The sequence below is a fragment of the Salvelinus alpinus genome, chromosome 18 (genome assembly GCF_045679555.1).
Source record: "Salvelinus alpinus chromosome 18, SLU_Salpinus.1, whole genome shotgun sequence".
In the NCBI taxonomy this organism is placed as follows: Eukaryota; Metazoa; Chordata; class Actinopteri; order Salmoniformes; family Salmonidae; genus Salvelinus; species Salvelinus alpinus.
This window is the reverse complement of record NC_092103.1, coordinates 27,765,507-27,783,916: the sequence shown is the minus strand read 5'-3', so window position 1 is coordinate 27,783,916 and position 18,410 is coordinate 27,765,507. Positions and strand designations below refer to the sequence as shown.

Here is an 18,410-nt window from a genome sequence, read left to right as displayed (position 1 = left end):
GTGTAGAAATAATAATGGACCTACATTAATACCATTTCTTCACTGTGTCCAGCTCACTATGACAGCTAGACAATCAGGGAGCATTGGATATTCCAGAAACGAAAGATAGAGGACAATTTTTTGAAAATTTGGACGGCGAGGAAATATAACTAATATTCAATGTCCAATGCCAGGGAATTTGTCACTTCTGACAAATCATTTGAACTGGAACAACCATTTCAGTAATTCAGTAAAGTCCAACAAACAGATTGGATTAGTTTAGAAGAAAATATGTTATTAACTTTGTGTAGCATAAGATTAATTAATCAATCAATGTACATGCAAAAACACAACAAACAAAAAATATATTGAAACTCCCCCCAAAAAACTGCATTAGAGCATGCTGGGAAATATGATAATGATGGGCTTGGATGACCAGCTTGACCAGAGGTATTCAACAAGGGGTCCGCGGAGCCTAGTACTGCAGGTGGTCCGCAGAAATATATATATATAAAGAAGTGTTTTATTATGAATATATAATATAATACAGTATAAAAGATGAGAATCTTATTTCTAATGATGTCAACTTTATTTCTCAACTCCTAATATTGAGCAAATTACACTCACTGGAGTATCTGACATAGACTTTGAAAAATCACCTGTGAATAGGCTACCAGTGTGGCAAGTGCCGTTGAGCTTTCTTGACTTGGACATACATTTTTGCCAACACATGGCTAACTTTTGTTTACCAGCTAAACAGCTGCTCTTCTCAAAAATGTGTTTGGAGTTAACTTTCTAGCTAATAGGCTATGTTAGAATTTACACTTCCTCTTCCAATTATAATGTGGGGTGTTCAAAATAATGAAAAACGATCTACCAAATCGATTCATTTTCAAATGTTGACTACTTCTCCTTGCCATTATCATTCACCTGATGATAAGACAAGACAGTGTATTTTTTTGCTAACGTATGATGGGGGGTTCCTGGATCGCCTGTTTGCCTGGGAGGGGGTCCCTGGGCCAGAAAAGGTTGAAGACCCCTGAGCTAGACCATTCTGGACCAGCATAGACCAGCATGGACCAGTTTGGTCGCCAGCATATCAGCATTACCAGCATAATCTGGTCACCAAACTACCAGCATCACCAGCATAAACTGGTCACCAGCATCACCAACATAAACCGGTCACCAGTATAACAGCATCACCAGCATAAACTGGTCACCAGCATAACAGCATCACCAGCATAAACTGGTCACCAGCATAACAGCATCACCAGCATAAACTGGTCACCAGCATAACAGCATACCAGCATCACCAGCATAAATTTGTCACCAGCATAACAGCATCACCAGCATAAATTGGTCACCAGCATAACAGCATACCAGCATCACCAGCATAAACTTGTCACCAGCATAACAGCATCACCAGCATAAACTGGTCAACAGCATAACAGCATACCAGCATCACCAGCATACATTTGTCACCAACATACCAGCATGAGCTGGTCACCAGCATCACCAGCTTGACCAGCTGGTCGGCCAGCCTAACCAGCTAGACCATGCTGGTCCGACCAGTATGAACAGCATAGACCATCATGGACCAGCATGGGCCAGCTTGAAATTTAGGCTGGTCTACACAGTTTTTTTCAGCACGGAACATACTGTACATGAAATAAAAGGTCTTGTATGACTATTCATCATACAGTAGAAGACAAGTGGTCTTCCCATGGCTAGCACAGGGCTGTCTCTGAACCACTTGAGGCCACATATTTACCATGAAGCTACAATTCTGGCAAACAAAGCAGACACCACATGCCTTCCATACAGCATAGAGCTGCCATTGATCAACAACACCTTGAGGCCATACGAGTTACATCATACTGGAGTTATGTGATACTTGACAGAAAAAAAGGGGGAAACAATAAATGTTTTTTGATTGACAGGGTATTAATTTATCTTATGTAAGTACAGTTGAAGAATAGATCATGTAACTATCAAATCATTAAGACCACCATGACTGCTCTCATTACATGAAACATAAAAATAACTTCCATGCCTGCTCACCTGTTTGTTGTTGTCACTGTGGGGCCTCTTGATGGAGACAAAATGGCGGATTTTACTGTAAAGAGATGGAAAGCAAAGCATATTAGATTGGGAACCATCTTTGTGTAACAGTATAACTTTAGTCCGTCCCCTCGCCCCGACCACGAACCAGGGACCCTCTGCACACATCGACAACAGTCACCCACGAAGCATCGTTACCCATCGCTTCACAAAAGCCGCGGCTCTTGCAGAGCAAGGGGAACCACTACTTCAAGGTCTCAGAGCAAGTGACGTCACCGATTGAAAGGCTATTAGTGCGCACCACCGCTAACTAGATAGCCATTTCACATCGGTTACACTCACCCCCCTTTCGACCTCCTCCTTTTCCGCAGCAACCAGTGATCCGGGTCACGGCACCAATGTAACAGTATAACTTTAGTCCGTCCCCTCGCCCCGACCCAGGCGCGAACCAGGGACCCTCTGCACACATCGACAACAGTCACCCACGAAGCATCGTTACCCATCGCTCCACAAAAGCCACGGCCCTTGCAGAGCAAGGGGAACCACTACTTCAAGGTCTCAGAGCAAGTAACGTCACCGATTGAAAGGCTATTTGCGCGCACCACCGCTAACTAGATAGCCATTTCACATCGGTTACATTTGTGTAACTACCAGTTGCACAAGCAGTTATCAATCCAAGGTGGAAGACCATACAGTAGCCTGCCAGTCCCCAGTGCAATAAAGTTAAGATGCCTGGCCCCTTATAGAGGAAGTGATGTCAGTGACTTACCCTCCCTGGCCAATCACAGGCGTAATCTTGACGTGCTGCTGTATGCTGTCACCGGACTTCCTCCTGGCGTAGTAGATCCCCTGCCACTCCTAGAGACAACATAGTCGGAACATACAGTCAGACAACAATATAACATTCATACAATGAAGAAATGACAGTCAGACAACTGGACAGAAAACATTAGACAAATATAAAGAATGGATGGATGGTCTTCAACCAGGTGTTGAGGTTTTGGGTCTCTCTCAGGATTTCTCACCTCCACTGTGGCTCAGTGTCAGAAGCTCACCTTTCCTTTCTTGATGCAGGTGTTGATGGTGTCTAGAAGATCTGCTCGGTTCTTGTCACTCTTGGGGAGTTCTGTCAGCTCTTTCCCTATTAACTCTCCTTTATGGTATCCCATCATGTGCTCAAATGCTGGGTTCACGTACTGGGGGCGAGGGAGCGAGATGGATAAGAATGATTTGTTTTTCTTGTTTGTTTATTTCACAGAATACCTAAACAACCCAGAAATGTCAAGAGATACATTGTGTTTCAGTGTGGCTGAATGACTGTGTATTTGTGTGTGTTTGTGTACCTGTATCACATGGTCTTCACTGGTGATCTCCACAGCCTCCTGACAGTGGTCCAGAGCAGTGAAGACTGAGTTACACGCCCTGAGGGAGAGAAGAGAGGTATATCTGTTTAATCATACTATGTGTGTGTGTGTGTGTGTGTGTGTGTGTGTGTGTGTGTGTGTGTGTGTGTGTGTGTGTGTATTTGTGTGTGTGTGTGTGTATTTGTGTGTGTGTCTGCGTGTGTGGGTTGGTTCTTCTATCCTTGTGGGGACCTGAAATCCCCACAAGGATAATAAAACAAGGAAAGTTCTCCCTCCTGGGGATATTTCCTAAGTCCCCATGAGGACAATGGCTATTTTAATCTTAAGGGTTAGGTTTAGGGTTAGGGTTACAATTAGTGTTAGGGTTAGAATTAGGGTTAGGTGTTAGGGAAAATAGGATTTTGAATGGAAAACGAGGATACGAGGATAGAAGAACTTAACGTGTGTGTGTGTGAGGACCAATGTACCTGAGTTTGAACTGGCAGCGCACCTCTCCATGTTCTATCTGGAGCAATTCGTTATAGCAGGCAGAGACACTAATGTTCTCCACATACCTCTGACCAGAGAGATAGATAGAGAGAGAGAGAGAGAAACATGAGCAACATAGTGTACTATACAGTGTGTAGTCTGCGGATGTGATCTCTGCCTGGGTTCTGCGCTCTGAGGCCTTTCACCCTAAAAAGCTTGGAGGTAGGGCACGTGATGAGAACTGTGACCTGCTGTACAGTACAGTACAGTACAGTACAGTACAGTACAGTACAGTACAGTAGGTAAACACTGCATGTGTTTATAAGATGAGCCAGCTGACTGACTGACTGATTCAGCAGATGGATGATAGGATAGCATGTTGAGTATTTTAAGTTGCCTGGCTGAGTTCACTTTACAGAGTCACAGAGGAGTTGGTGGTGGCAGATGTCATGCCATATAAAGGCATGTCCTCTTTTCCTCCTGTAGTAAATAGAGAACATATAAGGAGGAAGAAGGGAACATATAAGGAGAAGAGTACATACTCTGCTGAATCCAGCGCAGATGAGAGGACGAACAGACGGCTCCTCCTGATCTAAAGGCCTATAGAGAAAGAACAGCATAAACAGCACACACTATGACATTATCATCATCAGCCCACATAAGATATACACCACATATCATTATAGAATACACACACGTGTATGACATTATCATCATCAGTGAGGAAACATATGTGTTTGTTTACTGTTGTTTGGTGTTTGTGTATGTAACTTGAGTTGTGAATTGCGGGAAAAAATCCTCTTGAAGGGCAAATAAACGCCATCAATCAATTACGATGTATACTTACGTCTGTGGCACAATGGCCAGAATGACTGTGTGTTCTGAGGGCTTTGTGGCACGGATCAACCTGGATCAACAACACAATAGAAAAACACAATATAACAGATTGATAAAAAGAAGCATTCAAAATCCCGCAGGTGGTGAGAACAGCATTATAAAATACAGTGCCTTCAGAAAGTATTCACACCCATTGACTTTTTCCACATTTTGTTATGTTACAAAGTGAGATTAAAATGGATTTAATTGTAATTTTTTGTCAGCGATCTATACAAAATACTCTGTAATGGCAAAGTGTAAGAAAACTTTTTTTCAACATTTATGGGAAATAAAACACTAATATATGTTGATTAGATAAGTATTCAACCCCCTGAGACTTTGGCTGTGATTACAGCTGTGAGTTTTTCTGGGTAATTATCTAAGAGCTTTGCACACCTGGATTGTACAACACTTGCCCATTATTCTTTAAACATTCTTCAAGTGCTGTAAAGTTGGTTGTTGAGTTTGAGTTTGAGTTTATTTTTATTTTTACAGGGACAGTGCACATTAATCAACGTTTCAGTAAAAGTGCCGGTTTTAGCCAGCCGGCTAATTTTCAACCGCAGTCCCTGGGCAGGTTGATCATTGCTAGACAGCCATTTTTGTGTCTTGCCATAGATTTTCAAGCTGATTTAAGTCAAAACTGTAACTAGGACACTCAGGAACATTCAATGTCGTCTTGGTAAGCAACTCCAGTGTATATTTGGCCTTGTGTTTTAGGTAATTGTTCTGGTGAAAGGAGAATTCATCTCTCAGTGTCTGTTGGAAAGCAGACTGAACCAAGTTTTCCTCTAGGATTTTGTCTGTGCTTAGCTCTATTCCATTTATTTTTATCTTAAAAAACTCCATAGTCCTTGCCGATGACAAGCATACCCATAACATGATTAAGCCACCACCATGCTTGAAAATATGAAGGGTGGTACTCAGTGATGTGTTGTGTTGGATTTGCCCCAAACATAATGCTCATGGTGAAATCCCTGAGTGGTTTCCTTCCTCTCCAGCAACTGAGTTAGGAAGGTTGCCTGTATCTTTGTAGTGACTGGTTGTTTTGATACACCATCCAAAGTGTAATTAATAACTGCAGCATGCTCAAAGAGATGTTCAATGTCTGTTTTTTTTACCCATCTACCAATAAGTGTGCTTTTTAAAACATTGGAAAACCTCCCTGGTCTTTGAGCTTGAATCTGTGCTTGAAATTCACTGCTCAGACCTAATTGTATGTGTATGTGTGGGGTACAGAGATGAGGTAGTCATTTAAAAATAATGTTAAACACTATTATTGCACACAGAGTGAGTTCATGCAACTTATTATGTAACTTGCCATAGCAAAAGGGTTGAATACTTATTGACTCAAGGCATTTTAGCTTTTCATTTTTAATTAATTTGTAAACATTTCTAAAAACGTAATTCCACTTCGACATTATGGCGTATTGTGTGTAGATCAGTGACACAACATCTCAGGTTGTAACAAAACAAAATGTGGAAAAAGTCAAGGGGTGTAAATAATTTCTGAAGGCACTGTATATGTTTTTGACCACATATGAGGACTTGAAGTGCTTTTGTGCTTTACCTTAAAAACTCCCTAGCTCATGAGGCAGGTGTGACAGTAATGTGTGATTGAGTTTGACTTGATAGTTTCATTTGACACACACACACAACATGAACGGTGGCTTTCGAATGAGTGCCAGTCTAAACATGTGGGCAGTGGAGGAGTGATGTCATTGGCATATGAGAGGAGAGAACATTTCTCTACTTTACACAGGCTCACCATGGACACACTGTACTGCAGAACGATGGGAAGCAGGGAGGGGGGAGAGAAGTAGAGAAGGAAGGAGAGAGGTAGAGAGAGAGAGGGGGGGGGAGAGAGGGAGGAGAGAGAGGGGGAAGGAAAGAGAGGGAGAGAGAGAGGGAAGGAGAGAGAGGGAAGGAGAGAGAGAGAGCGAGGGAAGAAGAGAGAGAGGGAGAGAGAGGGAAGGCGAAAGAGGGAAGGAGGGAAGGAGAGAGAGAGAGAAGGAAGGAAAGAGAGGGAGCGAGAGAGAGAGGGAAGGAGAGGGAAGGAGAGAGAGAGGGAGAAAGAGTGAGGGAGAGAGAAAGAGAGGGGGAAGGAGAGAGAGTGAAGGAGAGAGAGGGAGCGAGAGAGGGAAGGAGAGATAGGGAGAGAAAAGGGAGAGAGAGGGGAAAGATTGAGAGATTTACGATTTATGATTTGATTTATGATTTTTATTAGGAACCCCATTAGCCTGATGCCAATGGTGACAGTCTTCCTGGGGTCCGGCACTTAACGAAAAAGACGTTACAGGCAAAAATACTTTACAATTTCCATACATTTAAAACATAGACGTTACAGACTTATATATTCACTGAGTATTTAAAACATGAACACTGTCTCTTTCCATGACATAGACTGACCAGGTGAATCCAGGTGAAAGCTATGATCCCTTATTGATGTTAAATCCACTTCAATCAGTGTAGATGAAGGGGAGGAGACAGGTTAAAGAAGGATTTTTAAGTCTTGAGACAACTGAGACATGGATTGTGTATGTGTGCCATTCAGAGGGTGAATGGGCAAGACAAAAGATTTAAGTGCCTTTGAACGGGGTATGGTAGTACGTGCCAGGCGCACCAGTTTGTGTCAAGAACTGCAGCGCTGCTGGGATTTTCACGCTCAACAGTTTCCTGTGTATATCAAGAATGGTCCAACACCCAAAGGACATCCAGCCAAAGGACACAACTGTTGGAAGCATTGGAATCAACATGGGCCAGCATCCCTGTGAGTGACGGCAAAAGCCTCTTGGCTGGCATGAGACAGGGAGGGAGGGAAGGAAGGAGAGAGAGAGAGAGAGAGCAAAAGAGAGTGTGAGAGAGAGAGAGAGAGAGCAAAAGAGAGTGTGAGAGAGAGAGAGAGAGAGCAACAGACAGACAGCGACATGTGATGGGTCTTTATTGAGAAGAGAGAAAGCGACTTTCTCTCTCTCTCTCTCACTCTGCTTCTGGGAAAATATTACCATGCATGACCAATAACTCATAAATCACTAGATACTATACGAAGAAGCATATGATGGTCTGGCCACATGATAAATACTGGGTGGGATTATTAGGACAGTTTAAGCTTTGAGTGTATCTAAGTAGAATAGCAGGGAGAGGGTATTCTGCAGGCGCCAAGGCTATATATAGTAGGCTAGTTAGTGGCTGGTACATAAGAGTAAAAGTAGAAATCAGAGGATACTAGCACTATGCCTGTAGAAACTGTACTAGACACAGATGTATACATCAACACCAGCAGGTAACTAGAGAAGCCAAAAATAATGTGGCACTTGAATGAAGAACAATTTTTGGTTCCAGGTAGAACTCTTTTTGGAACCCAAAAGAGTTCTACGTGGAACCAAAAGGTTTCTACCTGGAACCAACAAGGGTTTTTTAAAGGGTTCAATAGCTGTTAGGTGAAGGATGGAGCGAGGGAGGGAGGGAGCGAGGGAGGGAGGGAGGCCATGTGGGCAGTTATTAAAACAAAGACTCAATCCAATGTGTTCTAACAACAAGTCATGGGTGCCCCCGATACACACACACACACACACACACAAGATCAACCGTGCGTGATGTGGAATGTAGCATCCGACTAATACAGACCTCTAACACTAACCTATAAATAATGAAGTGACTGATTGGAAAGTGGAGAAAGTTAAGTAACTCAATTTGTCCTTATAAGTAGGGAAACTAGCTAGGCCAATTGATTATTATTATTTTATTTTTTATTTATTGCAGATATATTGTAGCTTCCATCAATGTAGTCTGCATCATTTCCAATCCCCCACATATTTCTGTAAATATATATTTATATACAGTACCACTCAAAAGTTTGGACACACCTACTCATTCAGGGTTTTTCTTTATTTCACTATTTTCTACATTGTTGAATAATAGTGAAGACATCAAAACTATTAAATAACACATATGGAATCATGTAGTAACCAAAAAAGTTGACACCCTTTGCCTTGATGACAGCTTTGCACACTCTTGGCATTCTCTAAACCAGCTTCATGAGGTAGTCACCTGGAATGCATTTCAATTAACAGGTGTGCCTTGTTAAAAGTTCATTTGTGGAATTTCTTTCCTTAATGCGTTTTGAGCCAATCAGTTGTGTTGTGACAAGGTAGGAGTTGGTATACAGAAGACAGCCCTATTTGGTAAATGACCAAGTCCATATTATGGCAAGAACAGCTCAAATAAGCAAAGCGAAACGACAGTCCATCATTACTTTAAGACATGAAGGTCAGTCAATCCGGAACATTTCAAGAACTTTGAAAGTTTCTTCAAGTGCAGTCATAAAAACATCAAGCATTATGATGAAACTGGCTCCCATGAGGACCGCCACAGGAAAGGCAGTGTTAGCTCTGCTGCAGAGCATAAGTTCATTACAGTTAACTGTACCTCAGATTGCAGCCCAAATAAATGCTTCACAGAGTTCAAGTAACAGACACATCTCAACATCAACTGTTCAGAGGAGACTGCGTGAATCAGGCCTTCATGGTCGAATTGCTGCAAAGAAACCACTACTAAAGGACACTAATAAGAAGAAGAGACTTGCTTGGGCCAAGAAACCTGAGCAATGGACATTAAACCGGTGGAAATCTGTCCTTTGGTCAGATGAGTCCAAATTTTGGATTTATGGTTCCAACCGCTGTGTCTTTGTGAGACGCAGAGTAGGTGAACGGATGATCTCTGCATGTGTGGTTTCCATCGTGAAGCATGGAGGAGGAGTGATGGTGTGGGGGTGCTTTGCTGGTGACACTGTCTGTGATTTATTTCGAATTCAAGGCACACTTAACCAGCATGTCTACCACAGCTTTCTGCAGCGATACGCCATCCCATCTGGTTTGTGCTTAGTGGGACTATCATTTGTTTTTCAACAGGACAATGACCCAAAACACACCTCCTAAGGGCTATTTGACAAATAAGGAGAGTGATGGTGCTGCATCAGATGACCTGGCCTCCACAATCCCCTGACCTCAACCTAATTGAGATGGTTTGGGATGAGTTGGACAGCGGAGTGAAGGAAAAGCAGCCAACAAGTGCTCAGCATATGTGGGAACTCCTTCAAGACTGTTGGAAAAGCATGCCTCATGAAGCTGGTTGAGGGAATGCCAAGAGTGTGCAAAGCTGTAATCAAGGCAAAGGGTGGCTACTTTGTAAAATATCAAATACACTTTTTTGATTACTACATGATTCCATATGTGTTATTTCATAGTTTTGATGTCTTCACTATTATTCTACAACGTAGAAATAGTCAAAATAAAGAAAAACCCTTCAATGAGTAGGTGTGTCCAAACTTTGACTGGTACTGTATTTTAAAAACCCTGCGTATCTTCATTTCCATAATTAACAAATAATATGCGGAATAACGTAGGCAGTTCATGCAAAGGATTGTTAGCTTATTGTGTTTCATCCTATATTGTCCCTAAAATCAGCAACAGATGTGGGATACACACACACACACACACACACACACACACACACACACACACACACACACACACACACACACACACACACACACACACACACACACACACACACACACACACACACACACACACACACACACACACACACACACACACACACACACACACACTCAACCCCTTTCCCCCACAAACAACCATAAGCTCAGATGCTGAACAGTTGTTCCATCCCTGAGCCAAACTCAAGAAAGGACTTGATTTACGAATGCATATACAGTTGCAGCTGTTTCAGAAGGCATGCAAAATTGAGAAAAAAATGGGGAGATTTGATGAACCATTGTCAAGTCCTAGCTGATGGAGATCAGATACACCCCCTTCCCCTTAAACAGACACACGCTGGTCCCCCGTTGTGACCATTTTCCCAAGCCTCTCTGTGAAGTCAGACCTTTGATTACTTTGTGCCACCAGGGCCACAATAATAGAACAATTGAGTTGATTAAGCATTAAATGACTTATATTGAGCCGGAATCTCACTTACAGTACATCGAACAGTTAGACCTACAGAGGCATGATACATTCTGTAGAATCATTTTCGTCCAGGAATGTCTTGGATGTCAGAGTAACTGTGTGACAGTTTGTATTACCATCATCTCAGACAGACGCACAGACAGACAGTTTGTATTACCATCATCTCAGACAGACAGATAGACAGACAGTTTGTTTTACCATCATCTCAGACAGACAGACAGAAAGACAGACAGACAGACAGATGGACAGTTTGTATTACCATCGTCTCAGACAGATAGACAGACAGTTTGTATTACCATCGTCTCAGACAGATAGACAGACAGTTTGTATTACCATCGTCTCAGACAGACAGACAGACAGACAGACAGACAGACAGACAGACAGACAGACGGACAGTTTGTATTACCATAATCTCAGACAGACAAACAGTTTGAGCTCACCGGCAGATAGCCTCTGCCTCGAAGTATTGTGAGTGGCGTCCATCAATGACCACGATCTCGTGGCTCTTGTCCAGGAAACATTCGACGGCGGACTCGGGCGTTCGGGCAATGTTACACCTGAAACCCGCCCGGTCACACGCCCACCAGAAGGCATCGCTCTGACCATCCTCCTTCGCAAACACCAGCAGGACCTGGGATGGAGAGAGAGAGAGAGAGAGAGAGAGAGAGAGAGAGAGAGAGAGAGAGAGAGATGAACCTGGAGAAGAGTCCCCTGAGCAAGCTGGTCCTGGGCTTCTGTTCACAGACACAAACAGACCCCACAGAGCCCCAGGACAGCAACACAATTAGACAAAACCAAATCATGAGAAAACAAAAAGATAACTAACTACTTGACACATTGGAAAGAATTAACCAAAAAAAAACTGAACTAGAATGTTATTTGACCCTAAACAGAGAGTACACAGAATACCTGACCACTGTGACTGACACAAACTTAAGGAAAGCTTTGACTATGTACAGACTCAGTGAGCATAGCCTTGCTATTAAGAAAGGTCGCCATAGGCAGACCTGGCTCTCAAGAGAAGACAGGATATTTGCACACTGCCCTCAAAATGAGGTGGAAACTGAGCTGCACTTCCTAACCTCCTGCCCAATGTATGACTGTATTAGAGACACATATTTCCCTTAGATTACACAGATCCACAAAGAATTAGAAACAAACCCAATTTTGATAAACTCCCATATCTACTGGGTGAAATACCACAGTGTGCCATCACAGCAGCAAGATTTGTGACCATTGTAAATACAACCCATATATATGTTTATTTATTTGAAATGTCTTTATTATTTTGGAAATTCTGTGAGTGTAATGTTTACTGTTCATTTTTATTGTTTATCTCACTTTTGTTTATCTATTTCACTTGCTTTGGCAATGTTAACATATGTTTCCCATGCCAATAAAGCCCTTAAATTGAATTGAGAGCGAGAGAGAGAGAGAGAGAGAGAGAGAGAGAGAGAGAGAGAGAGAGAGAGAGAGAGAGAGAGAGAGAGAGAGAGAGAGAGAGAGAGAGAGAGAGAGAGAGAGAGAGAGAGAGAGAGAGAGAGAGAGAGAGAGAGAGAGAGAGAGAGAGAGAGAGAGAGAGAAAGAAAAAGAGAGAGAGAGCGCAGATGGTATGAAATATCTCTTACCTGATAAAGGTAGCTTGCTGACAAAACATTGCTGATTATACAAACATGAAGCTAGGACCGGTAGACTAATAAGCTTATCAGTGCTTGTTAAGTGCTGATATATGGTACAGCACTTAATAGTTCAGCGACACAGCTTCACACCACTTTCCCAGGAATTTCCTCGTCCAATGAAAGCCTGCTATTGTTCCTTACGAAGAGTACCCAGGAGCCAGGTAGATGATAGTTTATTGATGATTGATGAGAGCTGTATTTCACACCAACAGGTGTTTGGCCTGAACTATATACACCAACCTGTTGGTCTTCATCTTGTATGGAAGCTTTACCTATACTTAGAAGAGCAGTAAGAGACAAGACAGAAGAATGGATGGACTTGTTTACACAGCTCAGAGATATATAAAGAGAAACAGAGACAGGGAGAGCAAGAAGAGAGGAGAAGGGATTAAAGGGAGCCGTCTCGCCAGTCATGCGCTGCTGCTGACAGGACAGACTGGCAGGGGCATGAAGAAAAGAAGGGAGCAAAGGATGGAGGAGACGAAAGGAAGATGAGAGCGGGAGAACAAGAAGCTGGCATTGGTAGGAGGCTGTGAAAGGTCTACACCGTTTGATCCCGACCAGGGCTGTGGAACCATGGTTCTGCTCTGTGTAACCATGGAGCTGCCGTGTGACATTCCACACACACACACACACACACACACACACACACACACACACACACACACACACACACACACACACACACACACACACACACACACACACACACACACACACACACACACACACAGACCTGATGCCGACCTGCCCTGCACCCGCACACGGGCCAGACAGGGGTCGCCACACGTACGCACGGCTCTGTGTGTGTTGCACGCTTGGCAACACAGGCACATACAGTACGTGACATACCTGATCCCACTGCCTCCAAAGTGGATGTTGTTCAAGATGACCTTTATCATACAAGTGCTAAGTAGTGTGTATGTACAACCACATAATATTGATTAGTCACAGTGGTTTCCCTAAGTGGTTTACATATAATAATAATAAACTCAGCAAAAAAAAGAAACATCCTCTCACTGTCAACTGTGTTTATTTTCAGCAAACATAACATGTGTAAATATTTGTATGAACATAACAAGATTCAACAACTGAGACATAAACTGAACAAGTTCCACAGACATGTGACCAACATAAATGGAATAATGTGTCCCTGAACAAAGGGGGGGATCAAAATCAAAAGTAACAGTCAATATCTGGTGTGGCCATCAGCTACATTAAATACTGCAGTGTATCTCCTCCTCATGGACTGCACCAGATTTGCCAGTTCTTGTGGTGAAATGTTACCCCACTCTTCCACCAAGGAACCTGGAAGATCCCAGACATTTCTGGGGGGAATGGCCCTAGCCCTTACCCTCCGATCCAACAGGTCCCAGACGTGCTCAATGGGATTGATATCTGGGCTCTTCGCTGGCCATGGCAGAACACTGACATTCCTGTCTTGCAGGAAATCACGCACAGAACGAGTAGTATGGCTGGTGGCATTCTCATGCTGGAGGGCCATGTCAGGATGAGCCTGCAGGAAGGGTACCACATGAGGGAGGAGGATGTCTTCCCTGTAACGCACAGCGTTGAGATTGCCTGCAATGACAACAAGCTCAGTCCGATGATGCTGTGAAACACCGCCCCAGACCATGACGGACCCTCCACCTCCAAATCGATCCCGCTCCAGAGTACAGGCCTATGTGTAACGCTCATTCCTTCGACGATAAACACGAATCCAACCATCACTCCTGTTTGTGAGACAAAACCGCTACTCGTCAGAGAAGAGCACTTTTTGCCAGTCCTGTCTGGTCCAGCGACGGTGGGTTTTCGCCCATAGGCGACATTGTTGCCGGTGATGTCTGGTGAGGACCTGCCTTACATCAGGCCTACAAGCCCTCAGTCCAGCCTCTCTCAGCCTATTGCGGACAGTCTGAGCACTGATGGAGGGATTATGCGTTCCTGGTGTAACTCGGGCAGTTGTTGTTGCCATCCTGTACCTGTCCCCCAGGTGTGATGTTCGGATGTACCGATCCTGTGCAGGTGTTGTTACACGTGGTCTGCCACTGCGAGGACGATCAGCTGTCCGTCCTGTCTCCCTGTAGCACTGTCTTAGGCGTCTCACAGTACGGACATTCCAATTTATTGCCCTGGCCATATCTGCAGTCCTCATGCCTCCTTGCAGCATGCCTAAGGCACGTTCACGCAGATGAGCAGGGACCCTGGGCATCTTTCTTTTGGTGTTTTTCAGAGTCAGTAGAAAGGCCTCTTTAGTGTCCTAGGTTTTCATAACTGTGACCTTAATATCCTACCGTCTGTAAGCTGTTAGTGTCTTAATGACCGTTCCACAGCTGCATGTTCATTAATTGTTTATGGTTCATTGAACAAGCATGGGAAACAGTGTTTAAACCCTTTACAATGAAGATCTGTGAAGTTATTTTGATTTTTACAAATTATCTTTGAAAGACAGGGTCCTGAAAAAGGGACGTTTCTTTTTTTGCTGAGTTTATATGTCATTTAGCAGAAGCTTTTACCCTAAGTGACTTACAGTCATGCATGTATATATTTTACTTATGGACTTTCCCTGGAATCGAACATAGCGGGAATGCTCTCTATCAACTAAGCTAAAGAGGACACACTGTTATACACTGTTACACTCAGGGCAGGACAGGCAGAGAGATGGGCCTCTACTCCTAACTGTTCTACCACGCTGACTCAGCCAATCACAGTTCAGAGGTTAAGCCTCCATCTCTGCACAACCATGGCCAGACAGATAGAGGGATGAACATACGGAACAGACAGACAGGAGGCTGAGGCTCCTGGAGAGAGAGCGAGAGCGAGAGCGAGAGAGAGAGAGAGAGAGAGAGAGAGAGAGAGAGAGGGGTAGGCAACATCTAGCTTACTGGCTTTAGACCAAGTCTTGCTAGTGTGACTCCTCTTGGTGTAGAACCAAGGCATACAAAAATGTCCATTAATTATAATCCACACAATAATTCACATTTCCTGTTGCTGCAGGATTATTTTCCTACTGTAGCAAACTGGCTCAAATTAAGATTCTACTTTATAGTGACCTACTACGTCTCCATCTCATTTTCAAGTCATCAATCTGATGGATCCATCAATGGATCATTCCTAATAGGCATGGTTTACTCCTCACCTCCAAAACACGATGTAAATGCTTCTCCTGTGTTTTCAAGTGGTGGCTGTGTTTCTCGATATGGTTTCTTAAATTCCCAGTCCAAAGTAAGAGCACTACTGCAGTGGTCCCAAATGTGTTGGCCATTTTGATTTAAAAAAATGTGCGACCCCACCATGTAAAAATAGTGATGTAATCAAAGGCCAATGTTTACTTTAGGGCTATGACAGTCTATTACAAATCAGCCTGACAGTACGTTTGACAGTATTCAATCTGAAGGAAGTATGGTTTGAATTAACTGAAATGCATCAGAAAGGTATTGGGAAGTTCAGAAGATCATCAGGCAATCATTTTGTATGATCTTCAGTGTCATCATTGATGATTTTCTTTTCCCCCTCTGATTTAGTGGCTGATCCTGTCCACTCTGTTCTAATGAGTCTTGAACAGCTTGTGGTCATTGTAGAGGGAAACAGAAGAGACACGTGTTCCTGAGAGTCTTATCTTTTCAGTGATGGGGTCATAATATGTTGTAGCGTAGCCCTTTTTTGCAGTCAAATTACCTAGTGGCCTCATGGGTGGAATGTTATTCATATTTTTCATAATTTCATAATTAATAAACATTTTATTTAAATGTACTCTGAAAATCTGGTGTTTATATGTCAAACGGTTGTATTATATTTCAGTCTTCTGTGATGTACAGTATAAAGTGTAATATTGGGATACAAACTCAAAGTACATTTCAACTCTATATCTGACATGGTATAGGTCTCTTCTTCTTTTTAAGCCCATAACCGTGTGTGTGAGGTATATACTTTTGTTTCAAAGTAGATTTGTTTAAGACTACCAAGAATCACTCTGTGTGACCCTGATTTAACCAACTGCAGTAAAAAGTTAAACCATTCAGAAGAGCCACATTTGTAGGAATAAAAGAGAAACCACTGTTAATTACAACCGCATCTACCGGCTATTGGAGGTTACTGATGTAACCACGGTTCTATGAACCAAGCGCAATTATTGTCATTTTTTTCAGAGATTCTCTTCTGATCCCATTTTCAAATAAGGCAACCCCGTATGGTGTTGCGACCAATGGTTTGGGAAATGACGGGCTACTGTCTTATACAGCCTATAGTCAACTACAGTACACCCTCTGAGCCCTCTGGTAAATCATTTCTCTGATATAGGTGAAGTACTGTGACAGTGTGCAGAAATGAAGGAGCCAGAGATAAATCGATTTGGAGTTACAGTCTTTCCAGGGCTCAGAGGAAATGGTCAACGTCAGGAGGAAACTTTTAGCATGGAACTCTCTTCCAGAGCGTTTTTCTCTTTCTCTTTTCATCTCTCTTTTCTCTCTCTTTTTCTCTGTCTGTTCTAATGGGAGGGAGGTAAAAAGGGAGGAGGGAGTACAGTAAAGTGTGTGACTGTGTGTGTGCGTGTGCTCCCTTGCGTGTGTCTGTGTGTGTGCGTGACTCTTCGTGTGTGTGCCCTCTACTGCTTTAGGAGAGTAGTTCAATGTTTTTATGGAGCGTGTGTTGAGGGCTGTATGGGGCCTCCTGCAGAGGCTCTTACACAGCCTGATAAAGAAGAATGGACGAGGGCTGGATATGAGGTTTGAATGAGGGCTGTAGGGATGGATGAGGTTTTACTTGGCACAATAAAGAGGAATGGATGCAGGGTAGAGCATTTCAGTATGACCTTTCTTTCAAATACTTTGAGTGTTGGATTAAGCCGGCCAGATGGTGGGCGAGGTTTGCACTTTTGGGACTATTCCATTTCTCAACCAAGTGCAATGACAGAGAAGGCAAAATACAGAGACCTATGTCTAGATGAACTGTTCCACAACAAACAGAACACACCCCTGACCTTGAGTAACTAACTCTCCCTTTCCTTAGTTACACAACACTGTAAGGAGCCTGGGAGCTAATCTGGCCTTCTAAAAGGCTCACACTGCCTTAATCCCAATCCACAGGACACACATGCCCCAACCACATCATTAACCCCAGCTAGCAGCTGGTCACTGTACAACTAAAACCTGTCTCAGCTCTCTACACAAGGCCTGGACACAAGAACCTCCACCCACACACTTCTATTAGGTTCAAAGTGTTATATAAATGCGCTGTCCTTATGCCATGTTGTGTCATGTGGTGTGTCCCTAAAAACATCATGCAATGATAGATCACATCCCATTCAGATACAGCTAAATCACATCCCATAGAGATACAGACACAGTCACATTTTATGTAGATAGAGATACTCCACTGGGCACAGACGACAATTCAACGTCTATTTCACACGTTGATTTAACCAGTGGGTGCCCAGTGGGACTTGTTTACAGACCTGGCTTCAAATATATGTATTTGATTATGTGTTATTTAAATTCTTTTTTTCTGTATATTTGACTATTTTCAAATAATGTGGTCGGAATCAACTACTTCTATTGGAAGTATTTTCAAATAATTTCCTATAAATAGCCTACTATTTCAAAGTATTTTCAACTACTTATTTCAAAAATTATTTCAAATACCTGGGTTATTAAATGCATAGGAGTGTATTTGAGTATTTTCATATACATGCCAATACTTTCCAAGCGTATTTCTAAATACATTCCAATATTCAACAACTTGTGTTTTCATATAAAAAATATCTGAATACTTAATACGAAATGTATGTGAAAGTAACATTATTTGAACCCAGGTCTGCTTGTTTTATGCATTTGCTTTATTCTGGGATTATGAACACTAACAATGACTGGTTGTAAGCAGCTCTGAGCAACAGCATGCCAAACGACTGAAATTTAAATTAAAATTTACAGGACCCAAAAGTCATTATAGCAAATTACTCTGATTAGGCTTTCTAATCACATCCTGTTCCGTGCCATTCA

The 18,410-nt window shown here is 42.8% G+C and overlaps 1 protein-coding gene across 1 annotated transcript in view; it reads right to left on the bottom strand.

The window, feature by feature from the left end:
• The window catches only part of LOC139544110 (high affinity cAMP-specific and IBMX-insensitive 3',5'-cyclic phosphodiesterase 8B-like), a 70,525-nt gene that overhangs the window by 44,743 nt on the left and 7,372 nt on the right, over positions 1 to 18,410 (bottom strand). Inside the window, exons 3-10 of the mRNA XM_071350872.1 lie at positions 11,176 to 11,366; positions 4,720 to 4,779; positions 4,415 to 4,472; positions 3,872 to 3,960; positions 3,384 to 3,462; positions 3,096 to 3,236; positions 2,810 to 2,898; positions 2,041 to 2,095 (exon numbers count right to left, since the gene is read on the bottom strand). Of these exons, the coding sequence (XP_071206973.1) occupies positions 2,041 to 2,095; positions 2,810 to 2,898; positions 3,096 to 3,236; positions 3,384 to 3,462; positions 3,872 to 3,960; positions 4,415 to 4,472; positions 4,720 to 4,779; positions 11,176 to 11,366 (762 nt within the window). The remainder of the gene's footprint in view (positions 1 to 2,040; positions 2,096 to 2,809; positions 2,899 to 3,095; positions 3,237 to 3,383; positions 3,463 to 3,871; positions 3,961 to 4,414; positions 4,473 to 4,719; positions 4,780 to 11,175; positions 11,367 to 18,410) is intronic.